General features: G+C 50.3%; 1 protein-coding gene across 1 annotated transcript in view; it reads right to left on the reverse strand.

Moving 5' to 3' along the window:
* The window catches only part of MYO7B (myosin VIIB), an 89290-nt gene that overhangs the window by 22738 nt on the left and 46669 nt on the right, over window positions 1–19883 (reverse strand). Inside the window, exons 15-22 of the mRNA XM_031451202.2 lie at window positions 15085–15248; window positions 13524–13661; window positions 11735–11887; window positions 11087–11185; window positions 9406–9500; window positions 2760–2844; window positions 2044–2262; window positions 789–959 (exon numbers count right to left, since the gene is read on the reverse strand). Of these exons, the coding sequence (XP_031307062.1) occupies window positions 789–959; window positions 2044–2262; window positions 2760–2844; window positions 9406–9500; window positions 11087–11185; window positions 11735–11887; window positions 13524–13661; window positions 15085–15248 (1124 nt within the window). The remainder of the gene's footprint in view (window positions 1–788; window positions 960–2043; window positions 2263–2759; window positions 2845–9405; window positions 9501–11086; window positions 11186–11734; window positions 11888–13523; window positions 13662–15084; window positions 15249–19883) is intronic.

Raw genomic sequence — 19883 nt, forward strand, 5'->3', positions numbered from 1 at the left:
AATTACCCACTCCACTTGTGTTGGAGACCTCCTCATCCCACCTGCCTCCGTGGGCCCCTTCGGCGTGAAAGGCCAGCTACTTGGCAGGTGCCCTCAGAGCCCTCTGCCTGCAGACCGCTGCTCTCCAGACCCCCCGCCCCACTCCCTACTGGTCTCCTGCCTGCCTTGGTCAAGTGCTCCTCCTGTGAAGGTGGGCCCGGCCGCCCACTGCACAGATTTTGTGCGTGTGCGTGTGCGCGTGTGTGTGTGTGTGTGTGTGTGCGTGTGCGCGCATGGTTGAGGGATGGGGGAAGTATAAGCATCTGAGGAGATGCCCAGGTCCCTGGGTCTCAGGGCCCAGAGCAGGGTGTGCAGAGAGTCAGCAGGGCCACGCCGGGAGCTGCCCTCTCTCGTCCCCCATTAGACAGGGCTCCCTACTGGTGGCCTTCATTTTCTGTCGGATCCCCAGGTCACATCTAACAGAGCAGTGGCCACCAAGGTGCTCTGTCCCAGGGATCAAATACACATGCAACTAGCTGCCTGATTGACAGCCCCATAACATGGGCATGTGAAAGTCTCTAGGATGTCTGGCAGGTAAGAAACCTGCTTAACTTGAAAGGGTTGGATGGGAGAAATCCACGCCCCACTTCCTGTCCTTGCTCGCCCACCCTGGATGGCAGCACACACTTCACCACCTACTCTTAACAGCTCCCCCAGCTGAGTCCTGGCTTCTCCCTCTAAAGCCTAGAGTTTGCCTGCGGTCAGGGATGGGGCAGGGCCACCCCATTGCAGGGCTGACTCCGTCTCACCTCGAAGCACGGGGGCGCCTGGCCCTCCTGCCCGCCCATAAGGGAAGGCAAGAAGCCAAACACCTGCTCCACCATCTCCGTGTCAGTGACACTGTCGTAGATGGACTTCCGCTTCCTGGTGGGGACAGCTGTCGGGCTCTTTGGCTTTGCAGCCGGGATGACCAGAGGCCCCTGCAGGTACACCCCATGGGGCCATGGTTACCACAGGTGCGGCTGGGACAAGTCCCCCACGGAAGCCACACAAACCTGCCATCATTTGACCAAATATTTTTCCTCTAAAACTCTAGGTTTTCATAGCCAGAGGGACTGGGGATCAACCAGTCCTGGCTTTTCATTTCCCAGTGGAGAATCAGAGGTTCCCACCAGTAAGCATCTCCCCTCTCCTTTGCACTACCTCAGACCCCAGAGATTCCCCAGAACGTAGCTGCAAAACCCACGCAGGCCCCCCCAGTCCCTTCCCTCAGAGAGCACCTAGGCTCCCCTGGGAGAGGGCCCCGGGCCCGCCCTGGTTTGGGCCTGTTGCGGCAGGCCGTGGGTGCAGGAGAGTGCTGCTGACACGCCTGAGGGTCTCCCCTCCGCTCGCTCTGCCCACTGTACCAGGACTCTGCTCAGTGGACCCATTTTCATTTACGGGGCAGTGGTAGCCTTCATCCTCGCCTCTTTCCTTTACGGAGGGAAATGAGCAAGTTCTGGGGAGTAAGCTGGAATCTCAGGTCCCTTGGGATGGAGAAAACGGGATCCCGCAAGGGAGGAATTTCAAAACGCAGGGAGACGCAGCTTGGAACCACTCCCCTGCCATCCCCTTCTCCCGCCCAGACTCCCGAGGGCTCCTCTTGGTGTTTCTCTGCCCTTGGCCATTACTCCACCGCTCAGGAATCAGGGCCCTTAGCTCTTCTCCATGGAATGGCGGCCTCCCATATTCAGGTGGCCCCGGTTTCCAGAGCCTTCCAGGGGCCCGGCCGGCCCTGCTGAGAAGTTAAAAGGAGGGGACCAGGGAGCTCCACTGCCACCTTCCAGGTGTGAGGCTGTCCTGCCATGTGCTGCGTCTCCCAGGCTGCATCCTCTGAGCTCCCAGGGGATGACCTAGGAGGGCTGGGTGACGCCAGGGCCTGCTGCCGTAATAACTTTGGACAAGGAAGGGACAGGAGCGTCTGGTGAGAGCTCTCTGTTGCTGCTCGCTCCTCGTGCCCACCTTCCTTGCCCCCGTTTGGGCCCAGCCATCCCCTACCTACCCAGGAGGGCCGTGACCACCTACATTGGCTTTCTGCTGTCGGAAGCGGCGCCGGGCGGCGGCACCCCTGGCGTGCGCCTGGATGACCACCACCGCCCTCCTCTTGGCCTGGACTTGCTGGCGCACCAGGTAGCCCCTGCAGAGGGCCTGCAGCCGGGCCATCCTCCGCCGCAACGCCTGGTGCTGCTTCGCCAGCAGGTGGCTCCGGGCGATGGCCTGCAGGCGCTCAAAACCCAGGAAGATCTGCGGAGGCAGGAGGGATGTGAGGGACGTGCATTCACAGAGGGGCCGGGGCCAGGGGTGGGGGGCACGGAGCACAGAGAAAGGCTTTTCTGAGGGGACAGACAGCGAGTGGCAAGGTGTCCTCGCAAATTAGCCTCGCAGCCGTCCGCTTCTGGGCAAAGCACAGGTGCTGGCATTTTCTGCACCTGTGAGCACCAGCCTAGTGAGTGAGTCGTCCTGTAAGGCACTTAGAACAGAGCCTGGCCTGAACTATGTGCTGAAGAAGTGTTTTCAAATGGCATCAATAATAGAGTGGTCTCCCAGTGGCTAGTGACAGGGAACTGGTTTGGAGGTCACCTGGGGGACAGGATTCCAGGGACTGTGCTAGAAAGAGCATGCTGAGGTCCGCTGCCTGGGTGTCTGTGATCTGACGCCTCTCAAATTCCTCAACACACGTTAACACGCATGTTCACTCATGCTGCTCTAGCGGGTCCGGCCTCCCCGGTGAGTTTTCTCACCAGCTTGGAGTTCCTCCTGCTGTAATAGCCCCTCCACGCGGCCTGGATGGTCACGGCTGCCCGCCTCTGCCTCACGAACTCCTGCCTGGGGGGGACACGACACGCAGCACAGAGGTGTGTCACAACCTCAGACACCATAAAGCCTTTGGGGGAAAAAATCTAATTTGAAGGGAAGAGAGAGGATGAAACGCTGGGGAAAATGAATATACACAATATTTTTTTTCCAAAGGCCCTTCTAGGGCCAAAAGATAGACATGTTAGGAACTGAAATTCTGTTGTCAACAACAAAATTTGTGAATGAGGACAGTCCAGCTTTTGGAGTAACTGGGAAATTTTTCCTCGTTCCCCTCGAAGATCCAGGAAGTGATAAAACCTGTTTCTAACTTCGTATTCCTTGCTAGATTGCACACACACCCCTCCTGTGGCCACTAAGCCCGGGTGTCTGCCAGAAATCAGGTCAGAAATCTCAGGACCAGGACTCCTCTGTGGGGACAGGTCAAAGCAGAGGGAGGGAGGTGGGCTGAATGTGGAGCAGGTAGCCTGAAGCCTGGCCTCTGGGAGCTGGAAACACCCCCAGGGGAGCTTAGATGTGTCTTTTATCCCACACTTAACTGAGTTTTCTTATCACTTCTAGTAATTTTTTTCAGGGCATTTTCTTAGGTTTGGAACAGTAGATCTCAATCATATTAAAAAAACCATTTTCCGGGAGCGGGGGAAGGGGGAATGGATGAAGGTGGTCGGAAGATGTAAATAAACTTCCAGTGACAAAAAAGTACTAGAGATGTAACACACAACATGAGGACTAGCGTTAACACTGCTCTTTGGTATATATGAAAGTCGTTAGGAGATAGTAAATCCTAAGAAGGACTTACATCACAGGGAAAAACACATTTTCTTTCTTTTTTTTTTTAATTATCTTTTAAAAATTTCCTCTTTTTTATTTTTTTTTATATTTGGCTGACTCATTTTCCTGTTGTCGAATATTTCACTGCCTCAAGTTTTTGCTCTTATATCTTAAACTTTTGTTTCTTTTTTTTTTTTTTTTTTTTTTTGCAGGGGAAGGTAATCAGGTTTACTTATTAATTTATTTTTTAGAGGAGGTACTGGGGATTGATCCCAGGACCTCATACGTGCTAAGCATGGCCAGGAAGAGGTGGCACACATTTTCCAAGGGCTGAAAGAAATGAACTATCAACCCAGAACTCTATACCTAGTGAAAATAGCCTTCATAAATGAAAGGGAGAGCAAGACATTCTCTGCTGAAGGAAAGTGAAGAACACTAAGAGAATTGCCAATATACCTACCCCAAAAAGGGTGGCTAAGGAAGTTCTCTAAACAGAAAGGAAATGATGAACGACGAAGCCACGGAATGTCAGCACGAAAGAAACAGTAACCAACAATATGGGCAACACAACAGGCTTTCGTCTTCTCTTGAGTTTTCTAAACTACATTTGGTGATTGAAGCAAAATTTGTATCACTTTCTGATGTGGATCTAAATGTATGTAGAGGAAATATCTGAGAAAATTATATTGCAAATGGGAGAGGGTAAATCGACATAAAGTCTCTACACTTCTCTTGCAGTGGTAAAATGATAACACTATGGACTGTAATAATTTGTGTATATATAATGTAATGTTTAGAATAACCACCAAAAATGCTATAAAAAGAGATACACTCTAAAACACCACAGATCAGCCAAAAGGGAATTCTAAAAAAAATGTTTAAGTAACACATAAGAAGGCAAGAAAAAGAACACAGAGAAGTGAAAAGCAGACCAATTAGAAAGCAAAAAATTAAACGCCAAACTCAAGCTCTAACATACACAACTACATTAAGTGTAAAAGACCTAACCACAGCAGTTAAAAGACAGAGATTGGCAGAATAGATGAAAAAGCATGACTGTCTATGAGGAAACTCACAGAAAATATAGTGATAACAGTAGGTTGAAAGTAAAAGGGCAGAAAATATATATCATATAAATAGTAACCAAAATAATACAGGTGTGGCTATATTAATACCAGAGCAAAGAAAATAACCAGAGACTGAGAGGGACATTATGTGATGATAAAAAGGTAAATTCATCAGGAAGACATAGCAATCCTAAATGTGTATGCCCTAAACAGCAGAGCTGCAAAATATGTGAAACAAAAACAGAACTGAAATGAAAAATAGGAAAATCCACAATTATAGTTGGAACATTCAACACCCTTCTCTCAATAACTTGATAGAACAACTAGACAGAAATCAGTAAGAATATAGAATTCAACACCACTGTCAACCAACAGGATCTAGTTGACATTTTTAGAACACTCAACAACAGCAGAAGAAATGTCCTTTTCAAGCACCATTAGAACCTATACCAAGATATCCTGGGCCATAAAGGAAACATCAACATATTTAAAATAATTTATCTCATGGATAGTATCTCTGACCACAATGGAATCAAACTGGAAATAATAGAAATCAATAACATAAAAATAAAGGAAATATCCTCAAACACTTGGAAACTAAAAACATACTTCTAAATAATCCAGGAGTCAAAGAGGACATCTCAGAAGAAATATTTTTTAAAACTGAGTGAAAATGAAAATACAACATATCAAAAAATTGTGAGACACAGCCAAAGCAGGGCTGAGAGGGAGATTTATAGCACTCTATATCAGAACAGAGCAAAAGCTTTAGCTCTATCATCTAAGCTCCCACCTCAAGTATCTAGAAAATGAGGAGTAAAATACACTCAAAGTGGGTAGAAAAAAGAAAATAATAAAAAGAAGAAATCAATGAAATTGAAAACAGGAAAAAGCAATAGAGAAAATCAATGAAATAAAAATCTAGTTCTTTGAAAAGGTCAATAAATTGACAAACTTCTAGTAAGACTGACAAAGAAGAGAAAAGACACAAATTGCCAATATCAGGAATGAAATGATGGGTTATCATGAAAGATTCTGTAGATATCAAAATGACAATAATGGAATACTATGAACAACACTACCTATAGAAATTTGACAACTTAGATGAAATGGATCAATTCCTCGAAAAGCACAAATTATCACAGCTCACCCAATATGAAATAATTAGAATTGTCCTTCAACTATTAAGGCATTTGTAATTTTAAAACTCTCCATAAAGAAGTCTCCTTGCCTGGATGTTTTCGCTGGAGAATTCTAACAAACATTTAAAATATTCATATCAGTTCTATACAGTACCTTCCAGAAAACAGAAGAGGAGGAAACACTTTCTAATTCATTTTATGAAGCGAGTGTTACTCTGATACCAAAACCAGACAAAGACAATACAAAACAAGAAAATGACAGATCTCGTGAATATAGATACAAAAATCCTTAACAAAATGTTAGCAAATAGCATTCAGCAATATATAAAAATAATTATACACTATGACCAAGTGGAGGATACTTCAGGTATGCAAGACTAATTAAATATTAAAAATAAATCGATGTGATCCACCATATTAAAAAACTAAAGAAGAAAAATCACCTGATAGCAACTGCTGCAAGATTTTTTTACTTCAACACCCATTCATGATTTTAAAAAACTCTCAGAAAACAAGGAATACAGGAAAATTTCTCAGCTGGAGGAAAAGCATCTACAATAACTCTTCAGCTAATGTTTTACCTAATGGTTAAAGACTGAGTGCTCTCCCTAAAGATATGGAACAAAGCCAGGATGTCTGCTCTCACCACGTTTATAATAGTGGTAGTTCTGGCCAGTGCAATAAGGCAAGAAAAGGAAATAAAAGACATGAGATTGGAAAGGAAGAAATAAAACTGTCTCCACTTGCAGATGACATGATTGTTTACATAGAAAATTCCAAGAAATCTATAAAAAGTGAGTTCAGCAAAATTGCAGGATACAAAGTTAACATACACAAACCAATCATGTTTTTAAATACTATCAATAAACACATCAATGTCAAAATTAAAAATACAGTACCACTGCAGGGAGGGTATAGCTCCACAGTAGAGGGCCTGCTTAGCATGTACAAGGTCCTGGGTTCAATCCCCAGTACCTCTACTGAAAAATAAAGTAAAAAATTAATGTAAAAATACACAAAGAAATACATAAAATGTTTTAAAAATACAGTACCATTTACAATCTCTCAAAAAAAATACCTAGGTGTAAATCTAACAAAACATACAAATGGCATGTATGCTACAAGCTACAAAACACTGATGAAAGAAATCAAAGAAGACCTAAATAAATGAAGTTCATGGATTGGAACATAGTAGAGAAGTCAATTCTCCTCAAACTGATATGTGGCACGATTCCTACCAAAATCCATCAAAGCTTCTTTTGTAGACATGGACAAGATTATTCTAAACTGTATATAGAAAGGCAAAGGACCAAGAATAGCTCAAACAATTTTGAAAAAAAAAAAAGGTAGGAAGAGTCAGTCTACACAGATTTGAAACTTACTATATAAACTACAGTCAACAAGACAGCATGACATTAGCAGAGAGAGACACACACAGATCAGTGGAACAGAACAGAGAACCCAGAAACAGATACACAAATATGCCCAACTGACTTCTGACAAAAGTGCAAAATCAATTCACTGAAGGAACGATGGACTTTTCAATGAAGGTTGCTGGAGCAACATCCATAACAAAAATATTTTTAAAGAACTTTGACCTAATTCTCACACCCTATACAAAAATTAACCAAAAGGAAAATGGATCATGGACCTAAATATAAAATGTAAAAGTATAAAACTTTTAGAAACACACATAGTTGAAAGCCTTTTGGCCAAGAGCTCTTTGACTTGACACCCAAAACATGATCCATAAAAGGGAAATTTGATAAACTGGACTTCATCAAAACTAAAAACTTTTGCTCTACAAAGATTTTCTCAAAGGTATGAAAAGACAAGCTACAGACTGGGAGCAGGTATTTGCAATTCACATATCCAACAAAGGACTTACTAGTCTAGTATATACAAAGAATTTTTAACTCAACAAAAAATCTAATTAGAAAATGAGCAAACAACATGCACAGACATTTCACCATGAGCAAACAACATGCACAGACATTTCACCAAGGAGGCAATATATATGGCAAATAAGCACATGAAAAAATGTTCAACCTCATTAGCCTTTAGGGAAATGTAAATTAAAATCACAGTGAGTTATCATTATACGCTTAACAGAATGGCTAAAATGAAAAAATAGTGACAACACCAAATGCTGGGGAAGATGCAGAGAAACTGAATAACTCATGCATTGCTGGTGGGAATGTAAAATGATATAGCCACTCTGGAAAACAGTGGCAGTTTCTTAAACCACAAAACACGTAACTACCATATGAACCAGCAACTGCACGGGGCATTTATCCCAGAGAAATGAAAAGTTCATACAAAAACCTGACACAAGTATTCACAGCAGCTTTATTTGTAACAGCCGAACTCTAGGAAGAGCTCGGATGTTTTTCAACAGGTGAATGGTTAAACAAACTATGGTATATCCATACAGTGGAATATTACTCAGCAATAAAAAGGAACAAAGTATTGATGCACGCAAAGACTCGGATGAGTCTTCAAAGAATTATGCCAATTGAAGAAAGTCAAGCCCTCAGGCTATATGCTGTATAATTCTATTTATACAACATTCTTCAAGTGACAAAATCACAGAAATGGAGAAAGATTAGCAGTTGCTGGGAGGTATGGAGGTGGGGTGGGGAGGAGGGAGGTGTGGGCATAAAAGTGCAGCAAGAAGGACCCTTATGGTGATGGAAACATTCTGTGTCTTGACCATTTCCTTGTCAATATCCTGGCTATGATAAGACGCTATCATTTTTCAAGATGTTATCGCTGGGGGAAATTGAGTGAAAGGTACATAGGGAACTCTGTTATTTCTTACAACTGCCCACAGGTTTAGGATTATCACAAAAGAAAGTGCAATTAAAAATGCATCAGTGGTGCAGATGCCCACCCTTAACTGACTATTCTGGGCATCTGACCAGTGCATCACCTCTTGGCTGATGTTGTTTGCTGCTGAGATCAGCGTTACCGTGGTCTGGCCTTCCCAGCCACACCTCCCTGCCTCATGCCCCTGCCTGCAGGTGCCCACAGCCTCTAGTCCCATGGGTCTGCCACTTTTGTCCTCTCTGGCTGTCCAGGCCTTCTTATGATTGGGACAGTGCAGAGAACAGCACCGTGGACATGCGGAACCCTCTGGACACGGTGAGGGGGAGGGAGGCAATAATATGGCTGCTTTGTTGAACCTGGACTGAAATTCAAGAAATTACCTTCTTGCTGACCATGGAACTGAGTTAGAGGTAGTTCTTTTCGTCCCTCCAAAACCAACCACCTCATAAATCCAAACCCACGTGTTCTCCAAGACAGCTGAAGAAGTGCAAGGAAATACAGTCCAGACACTGCTGACATTTCACTTGGCTCTTGGTTACCTGGGGGGTTCTGCCCCTACCCCCGGCCTCAAACATTCAAATAATGTATTAGAATTCTCTTGCCAACACAGGCTGCAGTGTCCCTGGTCAGGGGGTCCTGAGAGATAGTCTGCCTCAGTTACCCCAGGAGAGGAAGCAGAAGGACCCGTGGGCAGGCCTGTACCCTTGGTTTGGGGGGGTACAGGCTGCCCAGGGGATGTGGTGGGTGTGTGGGGGGGCTGGCACCTGTATTTGTAGCCTCGCAAAGCTCTCTGGATGCTGACCGCAGCGTGGTCCAGGGCCTGGCTCCTCTGAACCTCCAGCAGAGTGTCCTGGTTATCCTGGGACGGGAGAGTTCTTGTCACGCAGCTGCCCGGCCTCACCCCTGCGTCCCCACCTGCAGTCAGGGCTCTGTCTCCAGAAGTCAGGGTCTCTCAGCCTCTCCCCACACTGCCCCCAGGGAGGCAGGCAGGGGAAGGGGCTGCAGTTTGATGCTGATGTGACTCAGAGAACTGAAGCTACACCCCCAGCCCCAATCCAAGAACTTCCCATTTTAGCTCTTTCTCCTTGTTAATTCAAGCTGGGAAATTCCTTGTCTATTCAGGAGAAGCCAAGGTGGGGTGGCCCACAAGTTCCCTGACGCTGTATTTTTTTTGGCAAATTGCAAGTAACATGTGCCTTCGGCTGTAACATAGACACACGCTTGTTTCACTATAAAAATGCTTCCCCCAGCCTTTTTGTAGACTTCACAGTGTGAGAGTGAGCCCTCTTGATCCCTGAGCGATGACTTTCCCTGGCCCACCTCAATCTTCCCCCTGGATCCTGGGCCCCGAAGGAAGGGACTGTCTCTGGGGGACAGAGGGCAGCACAGCCATTTGGCGAGTGGTGAGCAGAGGCCAGGGGTTGGTGGCCCTTCCGGCCTCCATCAGTCTTGCATCAAGCAAGCACTGGGCCTCTTTGTGTGCCTGGGTGGGCACTGGGGACACAGGTGAATGAGACCACCGACTGGCCTCGTGGAGCAGACAGGGAGGGGGAGGAATGGCAGGGCGGGTCCTCCCCACCACCTCCTCGGCCATCCAGCCACACTGATTTCACCGTCTATACCAGCCCTTCCTGGGCAGCCCCTGGGGGCTCCCCAGACATCTTCCTGCTGCCAGCCTCACCTCCTAATGGTACCTGAAGCCCCTCTGCTTCTTCCTTTCTGTCAACCCCAGAGTCCCAGTACATGCCTGCCTAATGCATGGACAGATGGACAGACCCCTTGGAGAGCTGGGGCTGGGCGGACAGACAAGGATGGTAGCAGGCTCTATGAGAAGGAGGAGAGAGGGGAGGTCTCAGGAAGGGGTGGTGGGGAGGCGGTGGTGCTCCGGGGCGGGCTATCCCTCTGGCCCTGATCGCCTCTCCCTGCTCCTTCTGCCATGCTGACCTGCCCAAGGCGTGTGAGGCTACAGGACAGGGACATTCGCTCCCTGCGGCTCTTTAACCCATCCTGCAATCCTGGAGGGCCCCAAGGCCAGCCTCCAGGGCCAGAGGCTGCCTCTGAGGGACCCTGGTCCTCCCTGTAAGTTGAGGGAGAGGGAGGTAGGAGGCAGGAAGAGCTCTCATGGGGGCAGGTGCTCGGGGTGTGTGTGTGTGTGTGTGCGCGCGCGCGTGTGTGTGGCTGGTCTGCTGCCCATAGGCGCCTGCCCTCAGGGCACCCTGGTTATAGAATGTCACTCTAAGGAAGGGAGGCAGGGGTCATGCGGAGAGCCCAGCCCAGCCTATGGAATTCCGGGGGCTTCTCGGAGGAGGAATCGTAGGGCTGAGGAGAAGGAGGGGCTGCTTCTGAGCGACAGGAGAGCTGCAGTCAGACCTGGGGAAGCCCTGCTTGGCAGAGCCGGAGCTTCAGGGAACTAGGCAGTGTGTGTGTGTGTGTTCAGGGTCTCACCTTCAGGAAAATTTTGGTCTTTCCCACTTTCCAGTCTTCGTCTTTCCCCAGCTGCCTTTCGGCGATGCGCAGGGCCATCAGGCGAAACTTGCCTTGAAGCTGCCAAGGAGAAACGGGAGTGGCTCGGCGGGAGGCCAAGGTCTCTCCTCAGGGGCCCCCTAGGGGTCCCAGTGATTCCCTTCTCACAGGTTTCAGTTCAGGGGCTGCCAGGCCAGGGCACAGGCACAGGCCACGCTGGATCAAGGAGTGGGAGGCAGGGGCCACGAGGCCACCACACTGCAGGACCTAGAGCCTCATTGTGGCTTTTGGACACTTGGGCATCCCAAACTTCAGGATAGCTGAGTGTCTTGGGAAGGGGAGCAAGGGCTTCCTGCTCTCTGGCCACGCATCTCCGTGACACTCCACCGCGTAAAAGAGTGTCTGCTTTAAACTGCCGATGCTCCGTGAAGGAACCTATTCAGCCGCTGGCCTCATGCAGAGAAGGGAAGGAGGAACAGGGGTCATTTCAAAGCTTGGAGTCCAGGGAGGGGCCCTGGGCATCCGGAGGGCGGCCCCCCTGGGAACCGGGGGATGGGGGCGCCCGGAGGCAGCTGTAGGGGATGGCACGCCGCCTCCCCGGGGCCCTGGTCGGGCTGCGGGGACGCACACCTCCAGGCGCTGGGCGCTCGGCAGCAGGACGTGGAACCGCTGCGAGAAGTCCTCGAACGAGTAGCGGATGGGGAAGCCCGACTTGCGCATGTGCACCGTCTCCATCATCCCCGAGCAGCGCAGCTGCCGGACGCACAGCTCCCTGTCGAAGAGCTGCGGGCGCAGAGGTGAGGGGCTGGTGACGCGCGCCGCCCCCTTCCCGACCCCCTGCCATCAGCCCTTCCCTCTGCTGTCCCCAGGCCTGGGAGAGACACGCTTGGTTTAAGTAAAATTCTGTTTTGAACAGAGATGCTCGGTGGCTGAAAAGTCCTGAAAGTGTTTCCAAGGAGATAAAAGTCGGTAACATACAAACTGGGACACCCAAGAGAACTCGATACTTCCCTCATTCTCAGGAGATGCAAAGTCCCATGAATGTAAAAGTTATTTGCAGATGCCATTTTTAACAGAGTTTTAAATGCCCCCAAATCATAATTCCAAAGAACACTGCTTCCTCCCGGCCTTGCCCGCGTTGGGGTGGCCACTGCCTCTGCAGCCCTTCCGGCTGCGGCATCATCCAGCCTCCCACACTCTAGTTAGAGGAAGAAGTACATTTCCTACTTAGAGTCAGAAAACACTCTAGTCAACTCAGGCTCTCCATCCCCCAGAGATAGGTGTGGCCGACAGAGGGAAATTTGGCCACATGCTTTGCACAGGGGCGTGGGGTCTCAGCCATGGCTCCCAGACTTTGCATGGCTGGGCCCCTAGAGAGCACCCCCATCTCCAACCAGGAGTGTCTGGGGACTGGGGGCATCTCCAGCAGCAGGCAGGCAGTCACTCACTTGGAAACACTCAGGGCCACAAAGGCTACTTCTGCTGGGGTCTCAGGCCACACAGGGGTTAGTTTGGGGCAACTAGTTTGCTCCCATGTATTGAGTATTTCCTCTGTACTTGGTGTTTTTCGTTTCATCTTTCCAGCAGCCTGAGTTGGTGGGGTACTTAGTTCCAATATAAAGATGAGGTGCCTGAGGCTCGGGGCCATACTCCTAAGGGGCTGGATTTAAACCTTGAGCCTGCCTGGCCCCTCAGCTTCGGTAACCCTAAGCCGCACAGCAGCCACGATCTCTGGGAGATGTCTCAGCCAGGGGCACCCACGGAACCCCAGCACGGTCCTCAGGCCCCACCTGTGGGCGTGGGCAGAGGAAGGCTGGGAACATGGTTATTATCTAAGCTCTGTGCAATGTGCCTTTAAGGAAGACACATTTTGGATTTCCTGGGCCAGCCTGAATGTCCTATAATTTTCTACTTTTCAAAAAGGCACTGCATTTAATGTAATATTATTTTTTTCCCTTTAAAGATTTTTTGGGGGGAGTCATTTTAGCTTCTTTCAGGTGGCATCTCCTGGTTTGGGGAATCCTGTATTTGCAGCCTCCAGGTGGCAGGCCCAGGCCCACGGGTCAGGGACTGCTGAACAGGCAAAAAAAGTCATGGGCACCCCTTGCCGCCCCCTGCAGGCAGGCATAATTCTGAATTGACAGAAGAAAAAAACTGAGGCTCAGAGAAGCCACAGGCCTAGGCAATACAGGTGGATGGAGGGGCTGAGACAGCTGAGGCCTGGCGGCTCCAAAGCCCTAACGGTTGCTGACATAGACCAGTCACCTGACCTCAGTGTTCCCATCTGTCAAATGGGGGCAGATAGCTCTCAAGCTGCCCAGACACTGGTGAAGGGAGTGACAGGACCCCAGATGCCATCAGACTCATCCAGGGGCACCCCCTTTCCCCCCAGTGCGTGCCCCCAGCCTCCCCTCATTACCAGGGGCTTCTTGTACTCATTGGGTTTGATGCAGCGGATGAAGTAGGGCTGGCAGTTGGTCAGGATCTTCATCAGCTTGTCTAGGGACTGCTTGAACTGGCCTGCCAAGGTGGGGGGCCGCTTGCTGGAGTCTGCAGACTGCAGGCAGAAGCACAAGGCACAAGTGAGGGGCTGGGGGGCTCTGCCTGGGGCACAGCAGACCCACGGCACAGTGAGGGCTTCTCCCAAGGTCCCACAGGTGGGCAGGGCTACATCATTCATTCATTCATCTATCTATCACAGTCTCCCTAAGTGCCTACTGCATGCAGGCGTCCAGCTAGATCCTGGGGAACAAGAGGCAAGCAAGACAGGGCAAGCCTCCTGTCTAGGAGGGATGGCCCCCAAGCGGGGTGCACGTTCAGGTTTTGTGTAGGTTTTCTGTGCTTTTTTTGAACATTTTATACTGTCCACTGTAAGCATCGCAGTTAATGCCTACAGTTTTAAAACAAATGCATCAAAATTCTGGACACAAGAGAAAACAAAAAGTCCAAGTCCCCGGGCAAGAGTAGTGTGTGGGTTCGTGCAAAACTGGTCTCGGGTGACGCTCCTTGATCAGACCTTCCCAAAATCAAACGTGCCTGAGCACACATATGTGCCGCCAAGCTGCACCCGTCTGGGGGCGGGTCTTCATGCTTTAATGCCTCTGAGAAGAGGATGTTGTCTCGGACTCTTCATAGTAACAAAGGGCAGCATTTTCTTGTTGTCCTGGTTTGTAAAATGACATGTGTTTCCCTCTGCTGTCATCCTGTTCCCGGAAACCTCGGGGAGAGACATGCTCCGGGGACCCTACAGAACGAGGCCATCTTTTGGCCTCAGCTGTGGAGAGTCTAGACCCGCTTCACCGGGTTCCAGCCCTGGGTGGTCCCCACACAGCCTCACGGCTCCTTGGTGCCTCTGGGCCAGCTCTGCACCTGTGGGCCCTGGGGCCCCAGGAGCTCCTGCAGAGGTGGCAGTGGGGGTGGGGAAAGGTCAAGGGCACCTCGGTGTGGCTGGAGTGGAATGTGTGACACGGGGCGAGGCTGGGGGGTCCTCAGCCTGCACGCACAGTCCCTGAGCCACCGAGCCGGCCCCATCTCTCTGCCCAGGGGTGTGGGGTCCTCATCAGATGACTCACAGGGCTTTCCTGGAAAAGTCACTCTTAAGGGATGAAGGCCAGGCAAGCAGTGGGGGACCGAGCCCACCTGCTAGGATACCCTAGGGCGCTCTCAGGAGACCAGGGGTCTCTGCTGCCCATCTCCCGGGCCAACAGCCTCAGTGCTGCCGCTGCCACCCCTCCCACACACACGACACACACCACAGATACACACACCACACACACCACAGACATCACACACACCCACAAACAGACACAGAGCCCAATACAGAAACAAATAATATTACCAACAGCTGTGGAGCCCTTTAGAGACCCCCATGCCCTGGGAAGCAGGTGCAGTCCCCTGCCTTTGCACCCTGACTAGGAATCCAGACCCCAGACCACAGGCCGGGGGGATGCCCCCTGCCTGTCTGACCCCCAGGGCCCCACCTTGAAGAGCTGCCTGACAGCCTTTGCCTGGACGATGGTCCCGTGGCCCAGCTTGTTCTTGGCGGACTCTATCCTGAATATCTCCTGCAGGAACTTGTTCTGGGAGGAGTAGACCAGGGCGAGGATGTCCCTGCTCAGCACATCCCGATTCTTCTCCAGGAAGCCTGCGGGGAAGCAAAGCCCCCCGCCTGGCTCAGCCACTCCCACCAACCCACCAGGACACCTGCAGGAGCCCTAGGAAGGCCACCCTCCCCACACCCACCTCAGTCCCTGATCCCCACCACAACCCCCCATCCAAGCTGCCACCAGTCTTCCTGGCCCTCCTCTGCCTGCCCAGCCTCTCCGTCCTGAGGGACATTCCTGCTGTAACAGAACAAACCTGACTCCATATTGGATCTGTTCCTTTGGCTCTAACCCTGTGCTCTGTTCCCTAGGTTCAGTCATGCTGGTTCTGCACCTTTTGTAAAAGAATGTTGCCTAGAGCCTGAAATATACAGGAGAGCCCATTCTCAAGGCTCTGACCTTTAAGGGTGTAACACTTCCCCATTCATATGGAGATAAAAAGTTGCAGAACAGAGAACATGTGTCTTGTTGGAGGTTTACAGGAATATCATGACAGCTGCAAGAACAGAGGATTCTGACACCAAGAAGTTTGCAATAACCAGCCATACCTCCTCTGTATTCAGTATAAATGAAGCCTAAATTCTAACTCAGGGGAAGACAGTTCTTTGGGACACAAGTCCTCCATCTTCTCAGGGAGTTGGCTTTCCAAATGAAGTCGCTATTCCCTGCCCCAACAATTTGTCTCTTGATTTATTGGCCTGTTGTGTGGCGAGAGGTACAGCTCGGACTCAGTAACACTGAGACCACACATTGCCAGTCACCCCTTTCAACCCCTTCTATGCTCCTCTGCCACCAGCGTGTCTCTTCCTGGGGTGTTCTTCCCTCCTAACCACCCAGGCCAACTCCACCTTGTGCTTCAAGGCCAGTTCAAGCATCATCCATTCCAGGAGGCCCACCCGGCCCACACGTGGGGTGAAGCGCTCTCCTCCGGGTCCCTCCCTCCCATGCAGCCCTTCTCCTGGCCCTGCTGCTTGGTTCAGGGATGGTCCTCCACCAGCCACAGCTCCCTGGCACAGGCCCAGGTGGACCATTGGCAGGAGGGAGTCTGTGCCCCTTGACATCCCAGCCACTGCTGTCACTGCCAAACACACTCAAGAACCAACTAGCAGTGAGACAGGAAAGAAGAGGGCAGGGCACAGCCATTCAAGAAATAACACGGCAGTTAACACCAAAGTGGTGGAAAATTCAACTCCCAACAGGACTTGAGGCCCAAGATGGTGGGTGATTTGACTTCCAGTGATCTTGAGCTTCATTATACACATTGTATTATATTAACATGGTAAATGACACTCCCACAGGCGCCATGACAGTTCCAAGGCTGACCATAAAAAGTCAAAAGTAGGTGATGGCCCAATTCCTGGGAACCCCAGCCCCTTCTTCAAAGTAGTTGGAATAATTCTCCCACTTGATAGCATAGGAAGTTTCTGAGCCCATAAAAACTAACCACCCGCAAACCTTGGGGCCGCACTCCCTTCTGAGTGAGACGCCCACACTCTGTCTATGGAGTGTGTCTCTACTGAGCTCCCAACTCCTTCACCTCGTGACCTTTCTTTTGCCTTCTGAGACAGCATGCACTCTGTCTGTGGAGTGTGCATCTCTCTGAATAAATCTCTTTTACTCAACTGTGGCTCATCCTTGAATTCTTTCCTGTGCGAAGCCAGGACTCACACTTGGTGGGGTGCGTCCCAGGGACACGGCCCTCCTCTCACCCACATTCATTTTCCTGCATCACCAGCACAGAGGACAGAGTGCCGTTCAGTGTGCATTTCTGGGAGACCTTGAGCAAGTCTGATTTGGGCAACTGCTTGTTTACATAAAGGAGCTAAAAACAGAAGGGGAGGAAAAGGAAAGTGAAGAAAGCTCCCCACCCCCATAATTCCTGAAGACCTGGCTGCCTGGCCGCCTCCAAGGAGCCTGGAATCTGGACAGCAAAGCCCAGCCACTCCTGCCCAGAGGCCCACCTTCCCCGCCGGCCAGTCCGTGCGGGAGTGGCCACGTCAAAGCTCCCCTGTGAAACCAGAGATGGGGTGCTAGCTGTTTTGCTCTTCCTGGAAGCCCAGAATGGGTGAAGAAAGAAAAAGACTAAACACCATTTAGTAGGGGGAGAGTAGAGCTCAGTGGTAGAGTCCACGCTTAGCATGCATGAGGTTCAATCCCTGGAACCTCCATTTTACATAAATAAATAAGCCTAATTACCACCCCCCACCAAAAAATTAATCAACCAATCAATCAATAAAAGAACTTTAAAGAAAATAAATTCTCCTCATAATGAGTTTAAAGGGCGCTGATCTTGGAAACGGACGTGTGCCCATAGGCCACGTGTACACAGTGTGTGAGCAGATGTGTGTGCTTGGCCAGAGGAGGTTTAGGAACAAAGTATGTCTATAACTAACCCACTGAGGAGACGCTAAAGGCCTGGGAGCCCCAAGGCCCCTCTACCAGCCCTGCTTGGGGCCTTGAAAGGTTCTGCTAGGGCCAGAGGCCCCTCCAACGTGAAGACTGGGCCTCCAGAAATCAGAGGGGGTTAGTGCATGGGCTGGGCTGTTTTCTCCCCAAAATCCATATGCTGAGGCCTCAACTCCTAGTACTTCAGAATGTGAGTGTATGAGGAGGTAGGGCCTTTATGGAGGTAATTAAAGTGAGGCTGTTAGGGTGGGCCCTACTCCAGGGTGACTGGTGTCCTATAGGAATAGATAAGCGCGTGTGCACACGCGCGCACACACACACACAGTCACTAAAGATGCTGGAACAGGACGCCATCGACAAGGAGGGAGACGTCAGAAGGAACCCATCCTGCCCACACTTGGTCTTGGCCCCCTGGCCTCCAGAACTGTGAGAAAAGACATTTCTTTACCTCTCTGTAGAACTTGCTACGGCAGCCCCAGCCAGGGATCTAGGTGAGGCAGGAGGGAAGAGGGCTGGGCACAGCCATTAAAGGAGTGACGGCACTCAGCACCAAGATGGCGGAAGACTCTACTCCAGCAGACCTTGAACTTCAATGTGCACTCATTGTAATACAATAGCTGCTCAGTGGTGCTCCCACAGGTGCCAGGACAGTTTCAAGGCTGCCCATAAAAGGTCAAAAAGTGGGTGATGATCCAGCTCCTGGGAATTCCTGCCCTTTCCCCAAAGTAGTTGGAATAATCTTCGCATTTGTTAGCATATGAAGTTACTGAGCCCATAAAAACTAACAACCCCACACCTGCTGACTGATCTCACTCTCCTAGCTGACTCCAGGCTCTGAGGCTGCGGCCCTCCCTTCTGAGTAAGATGGCCCGCGTTCTGCCTACGGCGTGTGTATCTCCCAGGCCGGCCTTTCTCTTGCCTTTTGAGATGGCCCGCTCTCTATGCAGTGCGAATCTCTGAATAAACCTGCCTTCACTGTACTATGGCTCACTTTTGAATTCTTTTCCTGCACGAAGCCAAGGACTCAACTGAGACCTGGGACACAGCCATCCTCTCTTGTCCCATTTTCCTGCATCACAGAGGGGAGAGGAATGGACTTGCCTGAAGCAGGGCACAGAATCACAGGGAGAAGACGCTGCAGGGCTGCTTCCGGAAGCCAGGCTAGAGACGGGCCAGGGCAGGGCTGACGGATTCATCCCTCAAGGGCCCGACCCTGACTTTCCTCTCCCACCCTGCTCCCCTGTAAGTCGTCCCACCTTTTAGTGGGGTGCTCTGTACATGCCTGCCCAGCTGTGTGTGGGGTCTGGGGTGGGGCTGTGTTACTGAGGGAAGAGGGAAGTCTGCCTCCCACCTCTGCCAAGAGGTGATAGGATTGTGGTGGCTGGGGGAGCTCGGGGCCCTGCAGCCCACACACAGCTGGGAGTGGTGGGAGTATGTGTGCGCTGAGAGGTTCAGGGCAGCCCCTCTCCCAGCTGTGTGCCCAGGGCTGCCTTCTGCAGATGGAGGTGGGCAGACACTCGGAGGCACCCTCTGTCCCTCCAGGCTCAGGCAGAGCCTCCTCGTCCCAGGTCTTCTCAGAGGGAGGGGAGGACGGAGGCATCTTGGGCTCAACAGGAGTAAGTGGGGCTTACATCGTTGGCACAGCAGGGCACCCAAAGAGAAGCTTCAAGGACCAGGAGAAGAATTTTGCATCAAAAAGTCTAGAAAGAATCTTAATCTCAGCATACATGAAAGGCTCAGATCGCTTCAAAAAGTTAAGCTTGGCTTTGACTTACGCATAGAGATTGGGATGGGCCATGGCTTCCCTATGTTCTGGGATTCTGAGGTCCCACCAGCTCTGGTCTTTCCCACTTGGAAGCGCCCCAATGCCAGGATCTGGGGGGATTTCTGAAGGAGCCATCTTTCCCCCTCACTTCTCCAACAGAAATCACCCCCTGACCTCCCAACATCTCACCTGTTGTACGTAAAAACACCAGCCCCTCCCCCTCCTGCTCCTTGTCTCTCCGACTGGAAAGTGTGCTTGGAGCATCCTGACTCCGAGTTTCCAGTGAAACAGACCAGAGCACCTCATTTCCCCATACGAGCCACAGAGTGACAATATGACCATCTGTCCCATCTTCCTGATCACAGCACACACTGGCCACCTTTCTCATTTTCCCAAGCACACCAATCATTTGATCACCCCAGGTCTTTATCTCTCCAATCAAAACCATGCCTGCCTTTATCCCAGCTCACACAAAAATGGATTCGAAACAACAAATTCATGCTGT

Source organism: Camelus dromedarius, chromosome 4, assembly GCF_036321535.1.
Source record: "Camelus dromedarius isolate mCamDro1 chromosome 4, mCamDro1.pat, whole genome shotgun sequence".
Lineage (NCBI taxonomy): Eukaryota > Metazoa > Chordata > Mammalia > Artiodactyla > Camelidae > Camelus > Camelus dromedarius.